The 18,188-nt window shown below is 43.6% G+C and overlaps 1 protein-coding gene across 4 annotated transcripts in view; it reads left to right on the forward strand.

Annotated features, from left to right (window-relative positions):
• Positions 1–341: 341 nt before the first annotated feature.
• LARS2 (leucyl-tRNA synthetase 2, mitochondrial) overlaps positions 342–18,188 on the forward strand; it is a 157,495-nt gene continuing 139,648 nt past the window's right edge. For 3 of the 4 annotated variants that reach the window (XM_041762666.1, XM_041762669.1, XM_041762668.1), the window contains exons 1-2: positions 9,065–9,350; positions 14,692–14,820. In XM_041762666.1, the coding sequence (XP_041618600.1) occupies positions 9,117–9,350; positions 14,692–14,820 (363 nt within the window). In that variant the 5' untranslated portion in view covers positions 9,065–9,116. Of the gene's footprint in view, positions 467–5,381; positions 5,636–9,064; positions 9,351–14,691; positions 14,821–18,188 lie in introns of those variants that run through there. The other variant, XM_041762667.1, reaches the window with a different exon arrangement.

The raw sequence follows: 18,188 nt of genomic DNA on the forward strand, positions 1-18,188 counted from the left end.
GAGGGGCAGCCCGGGTGGCCCAGCGGTTTAGCGCCGCCTTCAGCGCAGGGTGTGATCCTGGAGTCCCGGGATCGAGTCCCGCATCGGGCTCCCTGCATGGAGCCTGCTTCTCCCTCTGCCTGTGTCTCTGCCTCTCTCTCTCTCTATGTCTATCATGAATAAATAAAAATGTTTTTTAAATATGAAAAGAAAAAAGAAAAGAAAGACACCCGGCTGAGGACTGGGCCGAAGGGCGGGGCTTGCGGCCGGGAGGCGGGGCCCAGGGCCGCCGCGCAGACGCCCCGCCCCACAGGCTGCCGGGCGTCCGCCTCCCGGGCCCCGCCCCCCCGTCTGTGTCTGCGCCGGCCGCTACCGATAAAGTTGTTGTTCTGCCAACATGGCGGCGCCCACAGTGACTGTCCGGGCCGTGTTCCCCTAAAAGTGGAAACAGAGGCGTGAGGAGCCGCAGGCCAGGGCCTGTGAGCAGGTAAACCCCGGCTCAAGGCTCAGAGGGACGAGGGACTTCTGGAGGGGAGGCCTCTGCCCCCGCATCTGGAGGCTCCGACTTGCCGAGGGCAGGAAGGGGGGGCGCGGGCTGGGTCAGGTGGCCCCGGAGCCGGGCGGTTTCCGACCTAGGAAGTCCCTGAGCCCCGGGTCTTCGACTCCTGCAGCCACGGGCCCTGAGGATAGCTCCGGACTCTCCGTCCCCAGGAGAATGCGCCTGGTCACGTAGTTGTGTGCTTAAGTTCCCCTGCCCTAGTTCATACCCGGATCTTTGCTTCCCTGGGCCGGGGGTCGGACCGTCCAGGGCATCTCCGTGCCCCGAGGTCATTGCCGCCGCGTAGGAAGGCTCGGGAATCCTCAGATGACGCGGGGCCACCTCCTCATCTTCCAAAGACGACCCACGGTTCCCGACTGGAAATCATTGTATGAGGCGCCACAGGGGATTTAGTCCTTGCAAAAGCCAAACTCTGTATTTTTTTTGTCACAAAATCTGTTTTCTTTAAGATGCACCTTCCCCGGCCCCTTCTTGCACATTTTCTGGTGGGCGCACGCAAATGCCCTCTCGTTCTTCTTCCGTGTGTTCAGTTTCTTCGTCTGTCTCCTGCTCCTCCGGTAGGTTTCTCGGCCCGTATAGGATTGTCATTTCTGTCCTGTTCTTAGGCCTGTCCCGTCCTGACCACGAGCTGCTGCCTCCATCGTTATCAGAAAGCTTAACCTTAAGCCCCAAGAGAAGGTGAGATCAGGACTACTCTGAAGTGCAGTAGTGAGGATTGATGCTTTGGAAGGATGTGGGAGAAAAGACCGGATTCTAAGCATCTAGGCAGGAAAGTGGATGAGACAGAGAGATAAGGAAGAAAAGGGCCGAGTTGATCCTAAATACAAGACCTGAGCCACACCTTTCACATCGATGGAATGGGCATAATTCTCTAATAAAACGGCTGCATCTGTTGCCAGGAAGAGGCTGGGCCCCTCAGGGCTTTGGTGGTGGAGTAGCCAAGAGCAGGGCCTGAAAAGCAAAGAAAGGGAACAGCGCTGAGCATCAGGAAGTTCCTGTCAAGGCAAATTGAACAAGCCTTTTAGAATTTCTAAAAGAAAGTGGGTTTTATTCAACGCCAAGTTAGGACAGCTGCTGGGGTACAGAATCTTCACAAAGAAGACAGTGCTCCTGTGAAGGAACATTTGGTGTGGGGTTATATAAGCTCCAGGGAAGGAACATTTGGTGTAGGGTTGTATACATTTTTTTTTTTTACATAAAAAGTTGCAAATCATTAGACAAAGGATGTTTCAGAAAGTTGCAGACCTTAGTTTATGCTTCTAGTATATGCAGGACTGTATGACTTTAATCTTATGGGAACCAGGGAGGTTTTCCCATTTTTAAAAATCTTTATGTTTGGAATGCTCCTTTTTGTATTGTTTCATAAACGAAGCAGATATACAACGTGTGCTGACACAGAAAGAGAGCCCATACTTTGCCAAATCATTTTGACCCTGGTAAGTGTGTTAAAGTGTAGCTTCCCTGGGAGCCCAGGAGCAGGGCCCACAAACATTAAAGTTGAAAATTTTTCTTTATTTTATCAGTATGATACTATTTGCTGTGTCCCCCTGAGTCTTGAGGATCCCCTAACTTTGGGCGTGAATTTTTCTTGAAGATTCTTGACATGTTACCACATTGCTTCCCAGAGAGGTGGAATCCTTTTATATTCTCACCAGCAGTGTGTAAACATGCCCATTTTCCTTTTTTTTTTTTTTTTAAAGATTTTATTTATTAGTCATAGACACAGAGAGAGAGAGGCAGAGACACAGGCAGAGGGAGAAGCAGGCTCCACACAGGGAGCCCGATGTGGGACTCAATCCCAGAACTCCAGGATCACACCCCAGGCTGCAGGCGGCGCCAAACCGCTGCGCCACCAGGGCTGCCCCCCCATTTTTCACTTAACGGGTTTTTGCTGATCTGTCAAGCAGAATATTTCATTGTTGTTTTAATTTGCATTTTTTGATCAGTTCTAAAGTTGATGTTTTTCATATGTTTCTTAGACATTTGTATTTCTCTTTCCATTTTTCCTTTGCCCATTTTTAAAATTGGATTTTTAACGTTTCTCTCTCTCTTTTTTTTCTTTTTAAAGATTTTATTTATTTATTCATGGAGAGAGAGACCGAGAGAGAGACAGGGAGATGAGGCAGAGGGAGAAGCAGGCCCCATGCAGGGAGCCTGACATGGGACTCGATCCTGGGACTCCAGGATCACGCCCTGGGCTGAAGGCAGGTGCTAAACCGCTTGAGCCACCCAGGCATCCCCAACGTTTCTCTTTTCATATGTTTCTTTTCATATGTCTCTTTTTCAACGTTTCTCTGTTCATATGTTTCTTTATAGGGTAGGATAATCTTTTGTTATTGCAGTTTTGGCAAAGATTTTGTCTCAGCCTATTGCTTACTTCCTCATTTTGTTCATGGTGTTTTGTTATACTGACACATCTTCAGAGTCAAATTTATTAATGGTTTGTGAACTCCTCCATTGCTTTATGCTCAGGACAACATCCTGCACCTTGGAAAAATATATTAAATACTCATATTTTTGTCTTGTTTTATGATACTTAAAAAAATTCTTTAATCTGTATGGGATTTACACTGGCTTATGGTTTGAGATGAGGGTCTAATTTAAATTTTTTCCCGTTCATTAAATAATATATCACTTTCTAATCTACTTGTGCTTTTTTCTTTATGAACTTTAAGTTCTTTAAATGCCCAGATCAGTTTCATCTATACCACTGGTTTATGTAAAGGAGAGGTTGTCAGTGAGCCATGTATTATGTAAGCATATTTAGAAAGCTTATTCTCGGGATCCCTGGGTGGCGCAGCGGTTTGGCGCCTGTCTTTGGCCCAGGGCGCGATCCTGGAGACCCGGGATCAAATCCCACATCGGGCTCCCGGTGCATGGAGCCTGCTTCTCCCTCTGCCTGTGTCTCTGCCTCTCTCTCTCTCTCTCTCTCTGTGACTATCATAAATAAAAAAAGAAAGCTTATTCTCATTAGATTGTGTTGTTTACAATTAGTATATAATATGAGGACGTTACAGAGACATTTAGAATTTTCAGTGAAAGAGTGACCTCCCTTCATATTGCTCATATTGGTGATCTGTCTGCACTCTGGGTTTTCATTTGTCACAATGGCCAACAAGCAATGAAAGCAAAAACTTGTGAGACTGTGGCTCAGATTAATTTGTATTTTTATAGTTTTTTGTGTCCCATTGTTTCTGTTGGGGAGAATAGTCCCGAACCCTCTCCTATGTGTTCTTAGGGAATGAAGTCCAGGAGAGAAATGGCAGGCATCTCTCTGTGCTCCTTGCTAATTGGGCAGTCTTTGGCTTGTAAAAATAGGAAAGTGCTGACTTAGCCAGGGAACCATGAAATCCATGACTCCCGTGGATAGGTCTAATTATGTAGAAACCCAACCCTTAAAAATAAACACAATTGCCTCAAGTGTACAAAGTGTCTATATATCAGGTTGGTCATATGGACTTGCTGTTATTCAACCATTTCTATATAGTTAACCCTGATATCTATAGTCACATCTACACACTTTAGAATAGCCTAGCCCAGTGGATATGGAGGTTTTCAGGTTTTTTGTGTTTTTTTTTTTTTTTTTTTTTGGTCTTTCTGTTTCCACCCCCAAAGAGGCAAAAGGTGTTAAATACAGTGAAACTTGGTATATCAAGATCTTTGGCAGACCATCTTGTAAAATGCCAACACTGTGATGCCATTTTATGTGGGTGTGAAACCCACTTGTGTAAGCCTATGATAAACTCTCTTGGCAACATCCGTGACCCAGGAACTGTGTGAAAACAGGCCAAACACTAGTAGCTATGGAAAAATTTTTGGGAGAATCAAACAATTAACACCAGCTTAAAGTGCACGTTCTTCCTTTAGTTCTCTCTTGGTTTTATATCTGTTTTTTTACTGTAGCACTTCTCACGTGGTCTTGTATAAGAAGGCAGAAAGATTAGGCTATTTAGTTATAAGTCTTAAATATTTGATGACATGTCCCCTCAACCTTTTAGACAAACATGAAACTGCTTCCACGAGGTCATTTTTGGAATTCACCTTTGGAGAAAGCCAGTGAAACATTCAAGTTGAGTCTTGAATGGCTGCTGGATGTCCTGGTGGACCCCAACCTGTGGGTTGTATTCTAAAAACACCATGACACTCACCACTATTATACACGTATATTTATTTGTTTGTATTCTTACCTGCTTTTCTTTACTAATGTATAAGTACCACAAAAGAAGAGACTTTATGTTCTCTGCTGTATCTCCACTGCCTAGAACAGTTTGTGGACCTAGTGGCACTCAATACATATTTGGTGAATAATGAATGAAGAACTAAATGAATAAGCAGTCTTCTAAATAATAGTTATTTCTTGGCTCAGCTTATGAGTACACGGAACTTACAATATGTATGAAAAATGCAAGTAATTTCTCCAAGTCTCTGCACCTCTGGAAGGCAACATCTGAGCCCCAGGCCAAGCCAACTTGTGGTTGGAGCTCCTCTGAAGCCTGGATGATGGGATGAGAAGTGTGCTGGACAGACCCTGGCCTGGTCTTCAGGAAAGGGAGAGTGGGAGCCTGTGGCAGGGGCTGGCCCAACTGCAGTCTCCATTTGCTCCTGTAGGAGTTTTGTATCTTTGGCATCTGGGAACACTGACTGCCTTTATATTTTCCATTAAAAAGTTTGTGTTTTGTTCCGTTGAAGTTCTCCTATGTTATTTTCAAGAAAGGAAGTCATCAAAAAGATAAGAGAGCACGTGCATGTTCAGGGGACACCAGACTATGTGGAACAGGATGACAAACTAGTGAGAGGGTTCTCTGGGCAGCTCCTAAGTGTGCTCTCTGCTCTCTTTATCAAGGCCTTCCACCTTTCTGCACAATGGCTTCTGCCTGCCGGAGACTGGGTTTTTACATCTGTTTTCTGAAAAACCAGCTAGATGGTGGACCAGCTATCATCAGTGTTGGAAGGAGAGTGATTCCGGGATGTGCCAGAGGTATTTACAGTGCCACGGGAGAGTGGACGAAGGAGTACACGCTGCAGACAAGAAAGGATGTCGAGAAATGGTGGCATCAACGAATCAAAGAACAGGCCTCCAAAATTTCTGAAGCCGATGTGAGTATTCTGAGGGATTTTGAGAGGGTAGAAAAGAGGGGCTAAGGACTTGGACTCCGGGGCCCTATTGCCCAAGGTCAATTAAGTTATTAAGTGAGTGACCTTGAACCAAGTGGTGGAATCTGTGCTTCAGTTTTCTTATCTCCTATAGACTGTGCTAATAATAGTACCCACCTGCTGCCTCGATGCTTGTGAGTGATTGGATGAGATCAGACAAAGACAGTGCTTAGGGTTTCAGCGTGGTGCATATCCACAGGATCCATGCAGACAGTGCCACACTGGGCATGCTGGAGCTGCATTTACTGGAGAGACTCATCAGGGCTGGAGCCGTAGCAGGGGTTGGGTCCTTCATGGTGCATTGCGTGGTGGGACAGCGCACCGGGATCAGGCAGGGTCAGACGTGAAGCTCCAGGAGTGGCACCTGGACATCTCACCTGTGGAGCTTTTAATATTCTGCATATTTTGAGAAGTGCCTGCCTCTCCTCTGGCTATAGACCGTGATCTCCAACCTGGTTTTGCCATCTCAGCGTCAAGATTTGGGACGTGCCAGCCCTTCCCTGGTGTGATCTGGGGCTGGGATCCAGGCTTACAGTGGCAGCTGTGTGAGTTAATGAGTCCTTGACCTCTGCTCTGGATGCATTGGTATTCCCCTTGAATAATTATCTTAAGTATTTTGTTGTACTCCGTTTCCGTGAGGTGCCATATTGGAGCAGGGCTCCTTCTCTAGGAGTCCAGCCTGTCAGGGATAGTCTTGGGTATGGTAACCCTTACCTTTTGATATTGGTCAAATTAACAAATGGGAGATGTCATGTGTTACATGAAATGTTGACTCTGATCAGAGCCAAGCACTATAAGATGGTTTACTCTCAAGTTCTGACCATCCTTTTGTAATAGTTACCAAACAATATAGACTTTCTACATTTAACATAACATTAAAGAGATTCAGCCAGAGGCAAGCAGTTGAGTAAATATAACTGCACGAGACTGCTTTTTCCTAGACTTGCCTTTTCCCATCTCCTGATTCTCGTTCTTTTCAGACTCCTGCCTTCTAGGAGATTGATCACTGTGCAGAGTGCTGAGGGCAGTTATTTGTGTTAAAGTGAAGAGGATGGTTTTGGGAATTGGTTAGAAAGAAAATCTGGTATTGAGAGAGGTATAGTGGATAACAAGTGGAATGATAAAAAGGAAGGTTTGAATAGGATGCATGATTGTACATTGAAAGCCTGACGTCTGCCTCAGCAGGACATGAAAAGCCTTCACGTCAACACAACCAGACTCATATAACTAAACGTATTTTGGAAACAAACTAGGGAGCAGTTGAATTCTGAACAAGGAGAGTGAAATTAGCATTTCTTTTTGTCTTTTTTCTTCTTAGTTTAGATTATAATTTAGTGGCTGCCACACATTTTAAAGTTGTAGCTTACTGATTTTTGTGGGATTTCATTCTTAAGTAGTTGTTTTTGTTTTTTTCTTAAATTAAATGGATCACAGGGCGCCTGGTAGGTGGTTCAGTCATAACTGAGCCTCTGGTGCTTGGCTTTGGCTCAGGTCATGATCTCAGGGTCATGGGATGATGCCCTGCCTCAGGCTCTACGCTCAGTGTGGAGTCTGCTTGGGATTCTCTCTCCCTCTCCCACTGTCCCTGCCCCCTGTTCGCACACATGTGCATGCACTCTTTAAATAAATAAATAAAATCTTTTAAAAAAATTAAATGGATCAAAATAAACTGTGTATCAATAATTGGAGAAGTAGCTAGAAGGATGTGGAGAGTGATCTGCTGGTGGCACCCCCTCTGGGTCTGCACTGGGGAATGATAAGGTGGAGAGGGGGCAATATGCCCAGTCTGGGGCCATGCCAGTACTATGGGCTTGGCCTCAAGACCTCAGCCTGATTGTGGCACCTCTTTGATCCTCAGATTTCTTTGCATTGTTTATCTCACAGAATTGTTTTGAGAACCAAGTGAGAAAATGTGGCTGAACACATTTTACTCGCTGAAATGTTACATAAATCAAAGGTACAAGAGGATAAAAATGTGTGGTATCTTTGTGAGGGACTATGAATACAAGTGGATGTCAGTGGATTTCGAAGCATTTAGAATGGACCTCACTCTGCTAGTAGAGATATTTAAAATCCATCCAGAGACAGCCCCGGTGGCTCAGCGGTTTAGTGCTATCTTCAGCCCGGGTGTGATCCTAGAGACCTGGGATCGAGTCCCATGCCGGGCTCCATGTGTGGAGCCTGCTTCTCCTCTGCTTGTGTCTCTGCCTCTCTCTCTCTCTCTGTGTGTCTCTCATGAGTGAATAAATGAAATCTTTAAAAAAAAAAAAAGAAGCCTATATTACCTTATAAATAATATAAATAAATCCATGGCAACATCCGTGACCCAGGAACTGTGTGAAAACAGGCCAAACACTAGTAGCTATGGAAAAATTTTTGGGAGAATCAAACAATTAACACCAGCTTAAAGTGCACGTTCTTCCTTTAGTTCTCTCTTGGTTTTATATCTGTTTTTTTACTGTAGCACTTCTCACGTGGTCTTGTATAAGAAGGCAGAAAGATTAGGCTATTTAGTTATAAGTCTTAAATATTTGATGACATGTCCCCTCAACCTTTTAGACAAACATGAAACTGCTTCCACGAGGTCATTTTTGGAATTCACCTTTGGAGAAAGCCAGTGAAACATTCAAGTTGAGTCTTGAATGGCTGCTGGATGTCCTGGTGGACCCCAACCTGTGGGTTGTATTCTAAAAACACCATGACACTCACCACTATTATACACGTATATTTATTTGTTTGTATTCTTACCTGCTTTTCTTTACTAATGTATAAGTACCACAAAAGAAGAGACTTTATGTTCTCTGCTGTATCTCCACTGCCTAGAACAGTTTGTGGACCTAGTGGCACTCAATACATATTTGGTGAATAATGAATGAAGAACTAAATGAATAAGCAGTCTTCTAAATAATAGTTATTTCTTGGCTCAGCTTATGAGTACACGGAACTTACAATATGTATGAAAAATGCAAGTAATTTCTCCAAGTCTCTGCACCTCTGGAAGGCAACATCTGAGCCCCAGGCCAAGCCAACTTGTGGTTGGAGCTCCTCTGAAGCCTGGATGATGGGATGAGAAGTGTGCTGGACAGACCCTGGCCTGGTCTTCAGGAAAGGGAGAGTGGGAGCCTGTGGCAGGGGCTGGCCCAACTGCAGTCTCCATTTGCTCCTGTAGGAGTTTTGTATCTTTGGCATCTGGGAACACTGACTGCCTTTATATTTTCCATTAAAAAGTTTGTGTTTTGTTCCGTTGAAGTTCTCCTATGTTATTTTCAAGAAAGGAAGTCATCAAAAAGATAAGAGAGCACGTGCATGTTCAGGGGACACCAGACTATGTGGAACAGGATGACAAACTAGTGAGAGGGTTCTCTGGGCAGCTCCTAAGTGTGCTCTCTGCTCTCTTTATCAAGGCCTTCCACCTTTCTGCACAATGGCTTCTGCCTGCCGGAGACTGGGTTTTTACATCTGTTTTCTGAAAAACCAGCTAGATGGTGGACCAGCTATCATCAGTGTTGGAAGGAGAGTGATTCCGGGATGTGCCAGAGGTATTTACAGTGCCACGGGAGAGTGGACGAAGGAGTACACGCTGCAGACAAGAAAGGATGTCGAGAAATGGTGGCATCAACGAATCAAAGAACAGGCCTCCAAAATTTCTGAAGCCGATGTGAGTATTCTGAGGGATTTTGAGAGGGTAGAAAAGAGGGGCTAAGGACTTGGACTCCGGGGCCCTATTGCCCAAGGTCAATTAAGTTATTAAGTGAGTGACCTTGAACCAAGTGGTGGAATCTGTGCTTCAGTTTTCTTATCTCCTATAGACTGTGCTAATAATAGTACCCACCTGCTGCCTCGATGCTTGTGAGTGATTGGATGAGATCAGACAAAGACAGTGCTTAGGGTTTCAGCGTGGTGCATATCCACAGGATCCATGCAGACAGTGCCACACTGGGCATGCTGGAGCTGCATTTACTGGAGAGACTCATCAGGGCTGGAGCCGTAGCAGGGGTTGGGTCCTTCATGGTGCATTGCGTGGTGGGACAGCGCACCGGGATCAGGCAGGGTCAGACGTGAAGCTCCAGGAGTGGCACCTGGACATCTCACCTGTGGAGCTTTTAATATTCTGCATATTTTGAGAAGTGCCTGCCTCTCCTCTGGCTATAGACCGTGATCTCCAACCTGGTTTTGCCATCTCAGCGTCAAGATTTGGGACGTGCCAGCCCTTCCCTGGTGTGATCTGGGGCTGGGATCCAGGCTTACAGTGGCAGCTGTGTGAGTTAATGAGTCCTTGACCTCTGCTCTGGATGCATTGGTATTCCCCTTGAATAATTATCTTAAGTATTTTGTTGTACTCCGTTTCCGTGAGGTGCCATATTGGAGCAGGGCTCCTTCTCTAGGAGTCCAGCCTGTCAGGGATAGTCTTGGGTATGGTAACCCTTACCTTTTGATATTGGTCAAATTAACAAATGGGAGATGTCATGTGTTACATGAAATGTTGACTCTGATCAGAGCCAAGCACTATAAGATGGTTTACTCTCAAGTTCTGACCATCCTTTTGTAATAGTTACCAAACAATATAGACTTTCTACATTTAACATAACATTAAAGAGATTCAGCCAGAGGCAAGCAGTTGAGTAAATATAACTGCACGAGACTGCTTTTTCCTAGACTTGCCTTTTCCCATCTCCTGATTCTCGTTCTTTTCAGACTCCTGCCTTCTAGGAGATTGATCACTGTGCAGAGTGCTGAGGGCAGTTATTTGTGTTAAAGTGAAGAGGATGGTTTTGGGAATTGGTTAGAAAGAAAATCTGGTATTGAGAGAGGTATAGTGGATAACAAGTGGAATGATAAAAAGGAAGGTTTGAATAGGATGCATGATTGTACATTGAAAGCCTGACGTCTGCCTCAGCAGGACATGAAAAGCCTTCACGTCAACACAACCAGACTCATATAACTAAACATATTTTGGAAACAAACTAGGGAGCAGTTGAATTCTGAACAAGGAGAGTGAAATTAGCATTTCTTTTTGTCTTTTTTCTTCTTAGTTTAGATTATAATTTAGTGGCTGCCACACATTTTAAAGTTGTAGCTTACTGATTTTTGTGGGATTTCATTCTTAAGTAGTTGTTTTTGTTTTTTTCTTAAATTAAATGGATCACAGGGCACCTGGTAGGTGGTTCAGTCATAACTGAGCCTCTGGTGCTTGGCTTTGGCTCAGGTCATGATCTCAGGGTCATGGGATGATGCCCTGCCTCAGGCTCTACGCTCAGTGTGGAGTCTGCTTGGGATTCTCTCCCTCTCCCACTGTCCCTGCCCCCTGTTCGCACACATGTGCATGTACTCTCTAAATAAATAAATAAAATCTTTTAAAAAAATTAAATGGATCAAAATAAACTGTGTATAAATAATTGGAGAAGTAGCTAGAAGGATGTGGAGAGTGATCTGCTGGTGGCACCCCCTCTGGGTCTGCACTGGGGAATGACAAGGTGGAGAGGGGGCGATATGCCCAGTCTGGGGCCAGGCCAGTACTATGGGCTTGGCCTCAAGACCTCAGCCTGATTGTGGCACCTCTTTGATCCTCAGATTTCTTTGCATTGTTTATCTCACAGAATTGTTTTGAGAACCAAGTGAGAAAATGTGGCTGAACACATTTTACTCGCTGAAATGTTACATAAATCAAAGATACAAGAGGATAAAAATGTGTGGTATCTTTGTGAGGGACTATGAATACAAGTGGATGTCAGTGGATTTCGAAGCATTTAGAATGGACCTCACTCTGCTAGTAGAGATATTTAAAATCCATCCAGGGACAGCCCCGGTGGCTCAGCGGTTTAGTGCCATCTTCAGCCCGGGTTGTGATCCTAGAGACCTGGGATCGAGTCCCATGCCGGGCTCCATGTGTGGAGCCTGCTTCTCCCTCTGCCTGTGTCTCTGCCTCTCTCTCTCTGTGTGTGTCTCTCATGAGTGAATAAATGAAATCTTTAAATAAAAAAAAAAAAGCCTATATTACCTTTATAAATAAATAAATAAATAAATAAATAAATCCATCCAGATGAATTTCTAGGAGTTGAATGTCCTGCCGTTATCATCATTATGAAAAGAAGTTCCATTTAATGAGCATTTTACAGTATGTCAGGTCCTATCTTTCTATTACCTCATTTAACCCTGAAATAACCCTGGGGAATTTTTGAGAGATGAGAAAACAGAGTCTCAGTGGGAGGTTTGGTAATTTATTGGGATACCTGCCTACCACCTTTTGTTGCCTCACCGTTGATTTACAGTTTCTGAGCCCAGAAAGGCAAAGGAATTTGCCCAGTGTTTCACAGTAACAATGCTAGGGCCAGAGCTGGGACTCTGGGCTCCTTCTCTCTGCCCGCTCCAGCCTCCGCCACAGCTCTGGGACATGATCTACAAAGAGGCAAAAGTTATCTTTTCTCCTGACATCAGAAGCTGGCAAAAATAATAGGTCCCACTTATAAAAACCATCCCCTTCCCATCACTTACAATCTTAATTTCTTTTAAAGGCTTACATTCTTACACTTTTATATAATTACGAGAATTTCCCCTTCAGTCAGATTCCTGCTCTGTTTTACCACAAACAACCATAATTCCTTCTTGCCATCCCCAGAGGATAAAACTCATTTCATTATCACGGAGGAAAATGATTTAATTCACATAGAAAAGCAAAAGGCAGGGACATGAGGGAAGCTGAATACCTCTTCTGCAATAAACAAAAATAGTCATGAATGTGAAAGACTTCTGCTAAGCAGTGCTTTTCTGCATATCTTCTATAAGCTCCATTTTGGAGTTTGGCTTAGTTAGTACGTAATGAATCACTCAATTGTACTATAAATTAAATCTGTTGGACAGACCTGCAGAAAAGAGGTAGTCAGGAAGAGACTGTATATGGAAAATGTTTGGGGTAAGATCAGTTATTAAATAAACACAATATAGAAAGATAAATAAATCACTATAACAGAAAGAAGGTAATAAAAGAAAAATGGGCTAAATGTCAAAACTTAAAATGAAAACCCAGAAATGGTTTATATCAAGGATTTTATTGATTTTTTTCCCCCAGATCCTAAAGACTTCTTTGTAATAGCTGTTTTCCCACATCCCCTAAAAATGCCCCAAGAAAAGGCAATAGACCTAATCCATTGTGAGAAGGAGTGAGGAGTGAGGTTCCAATGGTTTGGACAGTTTGCTCCAGATTCTGCACTGAGTGACAGAGTAAAGTCTTGCCCCTCCTTTGAGGGACTGGTTTCCAAGCTGAGAGGATTATATGTCACTTTCCTTCTTAAAGAGAGCAAGTCCTGAGTCCCCATTGCCTCCACACCTCAGGGACTGTCTGTCTCCTGAGGTTTTCCTAAGGATCATGGATCTGCAATTTCTGATGAAAGCGTGTGACCAGCGTGCTGCTTTCCATCCATTTATGTAAATCAATTGCACTTGTCACTCCAGTATTACATGATTTTCTCGTTCGTGTGTTTGCCAGAGTCCTCTGTATTCTCTTTTCCCTTTCCTTCCTTCTGGTAGCTTGACTTACCTCTCGGTAATTTTGGGAGGTTGAGCAGTACAGAGAAAATTCTAGTTTGTTTTGCCCCATGTTAGTAGCCCAGTTAAAGGTTTGTTAACTTCTTTGCTGCAGGAAGTTTAAAGCAAGGGGAAAGAATCTGATTTCTGGTTTCTTCTGCTTCCCTGATTCTAGTTGGCTGTGTCAATGATCAGTCGTGCAAATACTTAGCAAAAAATATACCACCCCCCTGTACACGAAAGAAGGGTCACGAATATTCTGTTCTGCCTTTGTTTTCATTCCTTTTGGAGAAGCAAAACCTGCAAGAACTCTAGCAGGGCCACAGGAAGGAAGGAAGGACAGAAAGAGAAAAACAGGAGGCAGAAATAAATAAATGAGTGGTAATATCAGAAGGTGCTGACCCTCAGAGACCCAACAAAAGCAGTTACCTCTTCCTTTCTTCTGAGAGCCCTGCCATGAGAGCATTTAAGGCTGGGTAGGGGGAATGCACCTGTCCCCTGGACAGGATTTGTGTAGCTGGGGAAAATGCCCTTAGGTCCCAAGTACTCTGTGGAGGCTGGGTATTAAACTCCTGCTGGGGGTGGGGGTGAGATGGAATGAGGTAGGGGGGGATGGAGAGGGAGATAATTAAACATAGCCTTGGCCCTTGAATCACAGACCCTAATTAGCAATCAATTAAATATTACCATGATTCCTTTGGAGGCTTATCCCCTCGGGCAGTGTATAAGCCCAAAGTCAGCAATCTCAGAAGGACTCCCCGCCCTGTGTTCATTCCATTTGGACACACGTACTGTTTTTCTGTTTCTCCTGGTGCAGCTGTGTCTTTGGCAGCTGGGAGGTACTCTAACCCTGGCAGGAGGCTGTCTGTAGATCACCCCTGGGAAACAACAACCTTCTTGCCTCGTTGGCTATGATTTTCTCATTACTTTCCCCTTTCAACTTTGTCAAAAGATAAGCTCACAATACAGCAGAGAAAGCCAGGGCCCTAAGTGGGGCCTCAGGATCCTGGTCAACTTGTTAAATCCGGGTCTGAATACAGCTACAGGGGATTTAGGAAGGGGCTCCATTTTTAGAGGTGTCACATCTGTGTAATTCAACTATTGTGTCCTTGAATTATATGGATGTATGCATTAGAGCTTCATTTGGAAAAACATCTAGTTCTTTAAGGCCTAGATAGAAACTGTCTTAAAATGGAAGCTTTGAAAAGAGGGGGGAAAAGGATTAAATATATATATATATATGAGTAATTAGCACTTTGAGGCATTATTTTGGACATTCTTTAGCTTAAACAAGGGCTTTGAAGTTTGGTTTTTGATGTTTTTGTCAGTTTATGGGAGCACCTTTTTTTTTTTTTAAAGGAAACTTTTAAAAAATGTTAAACTTTTAAAAAATAGTGCCAAAATTTTATGTACGTATAGGTCTCAGTCAATGCTGGGGAAATAAATGCTCATTGTCATTCTTTGTCATTCTTTCCCAGAAATCAAAGCCCAAGTTTTACGTGCTTTCCATGTTCCCTTATCCTTCTGGCAAGTTGCACATGGGCCATGTGCGTGTGTACACCATCAGTGACACCATTGCACGATTCCAGAAGATGAGAGGGATGCAGGTAAGGAAAGACACCTGCTGGAACATCTGCTCCCCCCCGCTCCATCCCACTCAGGGTGGCAAGGATGTCGTAACGTGGTCAAGAAAAATGAAGAGAACCAACTTTAGTTAAAATCAGGACAGCTTGGAAGATAAACATGAAAAGCCTAGTGTGTCCTTGTACAAGTTAAAAGACCTGATAAAGCACTTGGATTAATGGAGGGGGCAGCCGTGTGTTTGGTGTTGTGCTAGGGATGGAGGTAGGCCAGGGTGGGGTTAAATGGAGCTACAGATGTTGGTAACACAGGCCGTCTTCCCAGGTGAAGTTCACATGGTCTGGTAGGGGTGAAACATAATAGATAGTCACTGGGTAGGGGAGTGAGTCCAATAGTACAAATAGGGATCAAATGCTGTGAGGAGGGGGAGGTGAGGCCACAAGAGACTTTTCTCTGTCTTTTTGATATTTTCTATCATCTTTAATGAGCATGGATTATTTGAGAAAGGAAAAATAAAAATTTTTATAAGGAAAAAAAATCTGGGGTGTAACAACTATGGGGCATTTGGGAAAGGTTCCACTGAAGAGGGAATTTCTGACCTGGGTTTTGAAGGACAGATGAAATTTACCAGAACAGGAAGAGAAAGCCCCTTCCTTGGCTGTTGTGAGTCCGTCCCCTTCACCACATTTCAGTTACCCCAAAGCTTGCTCTTTACTCTTTAGCAGTGTATCATCTGTAAAACGGGGCGGGAATGGTCACAATACCTTCTTTACTTACAGAGAGGTGAGATAGAGGAGGGCAGTTGAGAGCAGAGACCATTGAAGCAGAGGGCCAGGACTTGAATGCCAGCTCTTCACACTTACTAGCTATGTGACATTCCCTCATCTATAAAATGAGGATAAAACTGTACCTGCCCATTGGCCTGTGATAAAGATCAAAGAGAATGGCTATGAAGCATTTAACACGTACCTGGCACCTAGTACATAACGAGTAAATATTAGTGATCACCAGCGGCTGGCTGGAGCATGTTCACAGCAGCTCCTGAGAGCCCACTGTGCACATCTCTCTCCAGCTCTGTGTTGATCAGTCACCTCAGTAGCTTGAAATCACAACCACAGTGGGAGTGTTTACTGGACATCATCCATGGACATCAGCAAAATGCTACAACTCTGTGTTTTTTCCTCCAGGGAGGCATCTGTTAAACATTCCCTGGCTCTCCCACTGGCTGTTGCTGTGATTAACCTGTCGGGTCCTATACAAATGACATCTGCCACCTCGTAGTTCATTCTAAAGATTTTTTCTTAGAGAACTAGGTGCATCTGTTGTCACAATTGGTTTGAAAATTTATGCTGCACTGACATTGACAAAGAGTATTCCTAAAAAGGAAGGCAAGTTATAATGGCTCTTTGTCACTTGAAGAGTTAATTAACTTTATACTACCAAATGTGGAGATTTGTGTTCTACTTTAATAGTCAAAGGTATTTGTCTTCCTGGTTTATGTCAGATATTATTTCCCCCAGACATTGTTTTCCATCACTGCTGCTATGTTTATTAGAAAGAGACGGTGCAGAGTGAATTGGCTCTTTGCCTGAAGTATAATTTTTTGTCTTACTGTGATTCTTCAACTGGATTTATCTTGTCGTTTTTTACTTACACCAACTTATTTTGGACAATTAGTGAGTATAGGCAAATTGCCGAAGATCAGGCTTTTATAGCAAAATTGTACATTTATGAAAGGGTGCAGGTGGTTGAGGGGGTGTAGGTGGGATTCCAATTGCCTTGGATGGGATGAAATGTTCCAGAGGAAGCTCAAGGAAGAGCTCCAGGCCCAGAGCTATTCAGGCCCAAGAGACAAAATGGAGACCCCTATAGTAACTGAAGCCTAAGGTGAGGCTGGACCTAACAGGTGGAAAAACCTAGATTTGAACAACAGTCTGCCACCTTCTTGCTGAGGGACCCTGTACAAGTCATTTCATGGCTATGAATCCCCACTTTCCTCATCTTTAAAATAGGGACAACAGTAATTCTTGCCTCATGGGATTGTTGTGTGAGTTAAATGAGATAGTACATGTGTCTGGCAAAATATTAATCCCTTAATAAGTGATAGCTGCAATTATTATTTACATTGATTTGATTTATTTTGGAGGTCAGCCACCACCACTTAATAAATGAACCTTGCTCTCTTCACCCTGGTGCATGCTGCATAGAGTTAACCTCCTCAGAAGCAGCTTAACTATAAAACATTGCCTACAATTTGTATTACCCATCCTATGACTTGGTGGGTGCCTAAAGCTATTCTTTGTTATTTAGTTTACAGTGACTGAGTTTGTGTGATTAATAGGCACCTAGGGTTTGCCTTGTTTCTAAGTTTCAGTACTGTTTAAAATGATAAACTATCTTTTTTGGGGTATCCTCCAGGTTCTGCTGAAATTAATTTCTAGTTAATTTTCATAAGCCATACTTAAGTCAGATCATCTCATCTGTAACTCCCAAATTTGGTGAAATCTTGTCCAGCTATTTTTTAAGTGATACGGTAAGAGAGAAACAAATCTCAGTGTAATTGTCAACAATATGACAATTGACAACAATATGAGCGCCTATTGAGTTTGCTGCTGTTGTTTTTTTTCTTTTTCTTGTCTTTTTCTTTTTATTAGGTTAAGTATTTTTTTTTTTAAGGTTTTTATTTATTTATTCATGAGAGATACAGAGAGAGAGGCAGAGACACAGGCAGAGGGAGAAGCAGGCTCCATGCAGGGAGCCCGATGTGGGCCTCGATCCCGGGTCTCCAAGATCATGCCTGGGCTGAAGGTGGCGCTAAAGCGCTGAGCCACCCAGGGATCCCTGGTTTTTTTTTTTTCTTTTTCTTTTTAAAAGTTTTATTTATTAGAGAGAGAGAGAGAGAGAGAGAGAGAAAGCACAGGTAGGCAGAGAAGCAAGCAAAGGGAGGGAGAAGTAGGCTCCCTGCTGAGCAGAGAGCCTGATGGAGTACTCAGCCGCAGGACTCAGGGATCATGACCTGAGCTGAAGGCAGACACTTAACTGACTGAGCTACCCAAGTGCCTCTGTTGTTTGTTTTAAAATCCATTCCCAATGTCAGGACTGGTCCCCGAGATAGAGCAGGATTGGATTCAAGTCAAGTTCAATGGTTCTCACTCTAGGAAGAAAGGAATGTCTAACTTGGAATAATAACAGAGTCTGGTGTGTATTATTCATTCAATAAATAATAGCTGAGTATCAGCTTTGTTCTGAACACTGGGATTTCTATTGTATTAAATAGAAATATCAGAGTTTTAGTTTCAAAATCAGTCAGTAGGCCAAAGAAAAATTCAGCAAGCTTTGCCTTTTTCTAGAACCTGTTAATTTGTCGATTGGTTTGCTTTGCTCTTGAGTAGAA

Source organism: Vulpes lagopus, chromosome 7 (genome assembly GCF_018345385.1).
Source record: "Vulpes lagopus strain Blue_001 chromosome 7, ASM1834538v1, whole genome shotgun sequence".
Lineage (NCBI taxonomy): Eukaryota > Metazoa > Chordata > Mammalia > Carnivora > Canidae > Vulpes > Vulpes lagopus.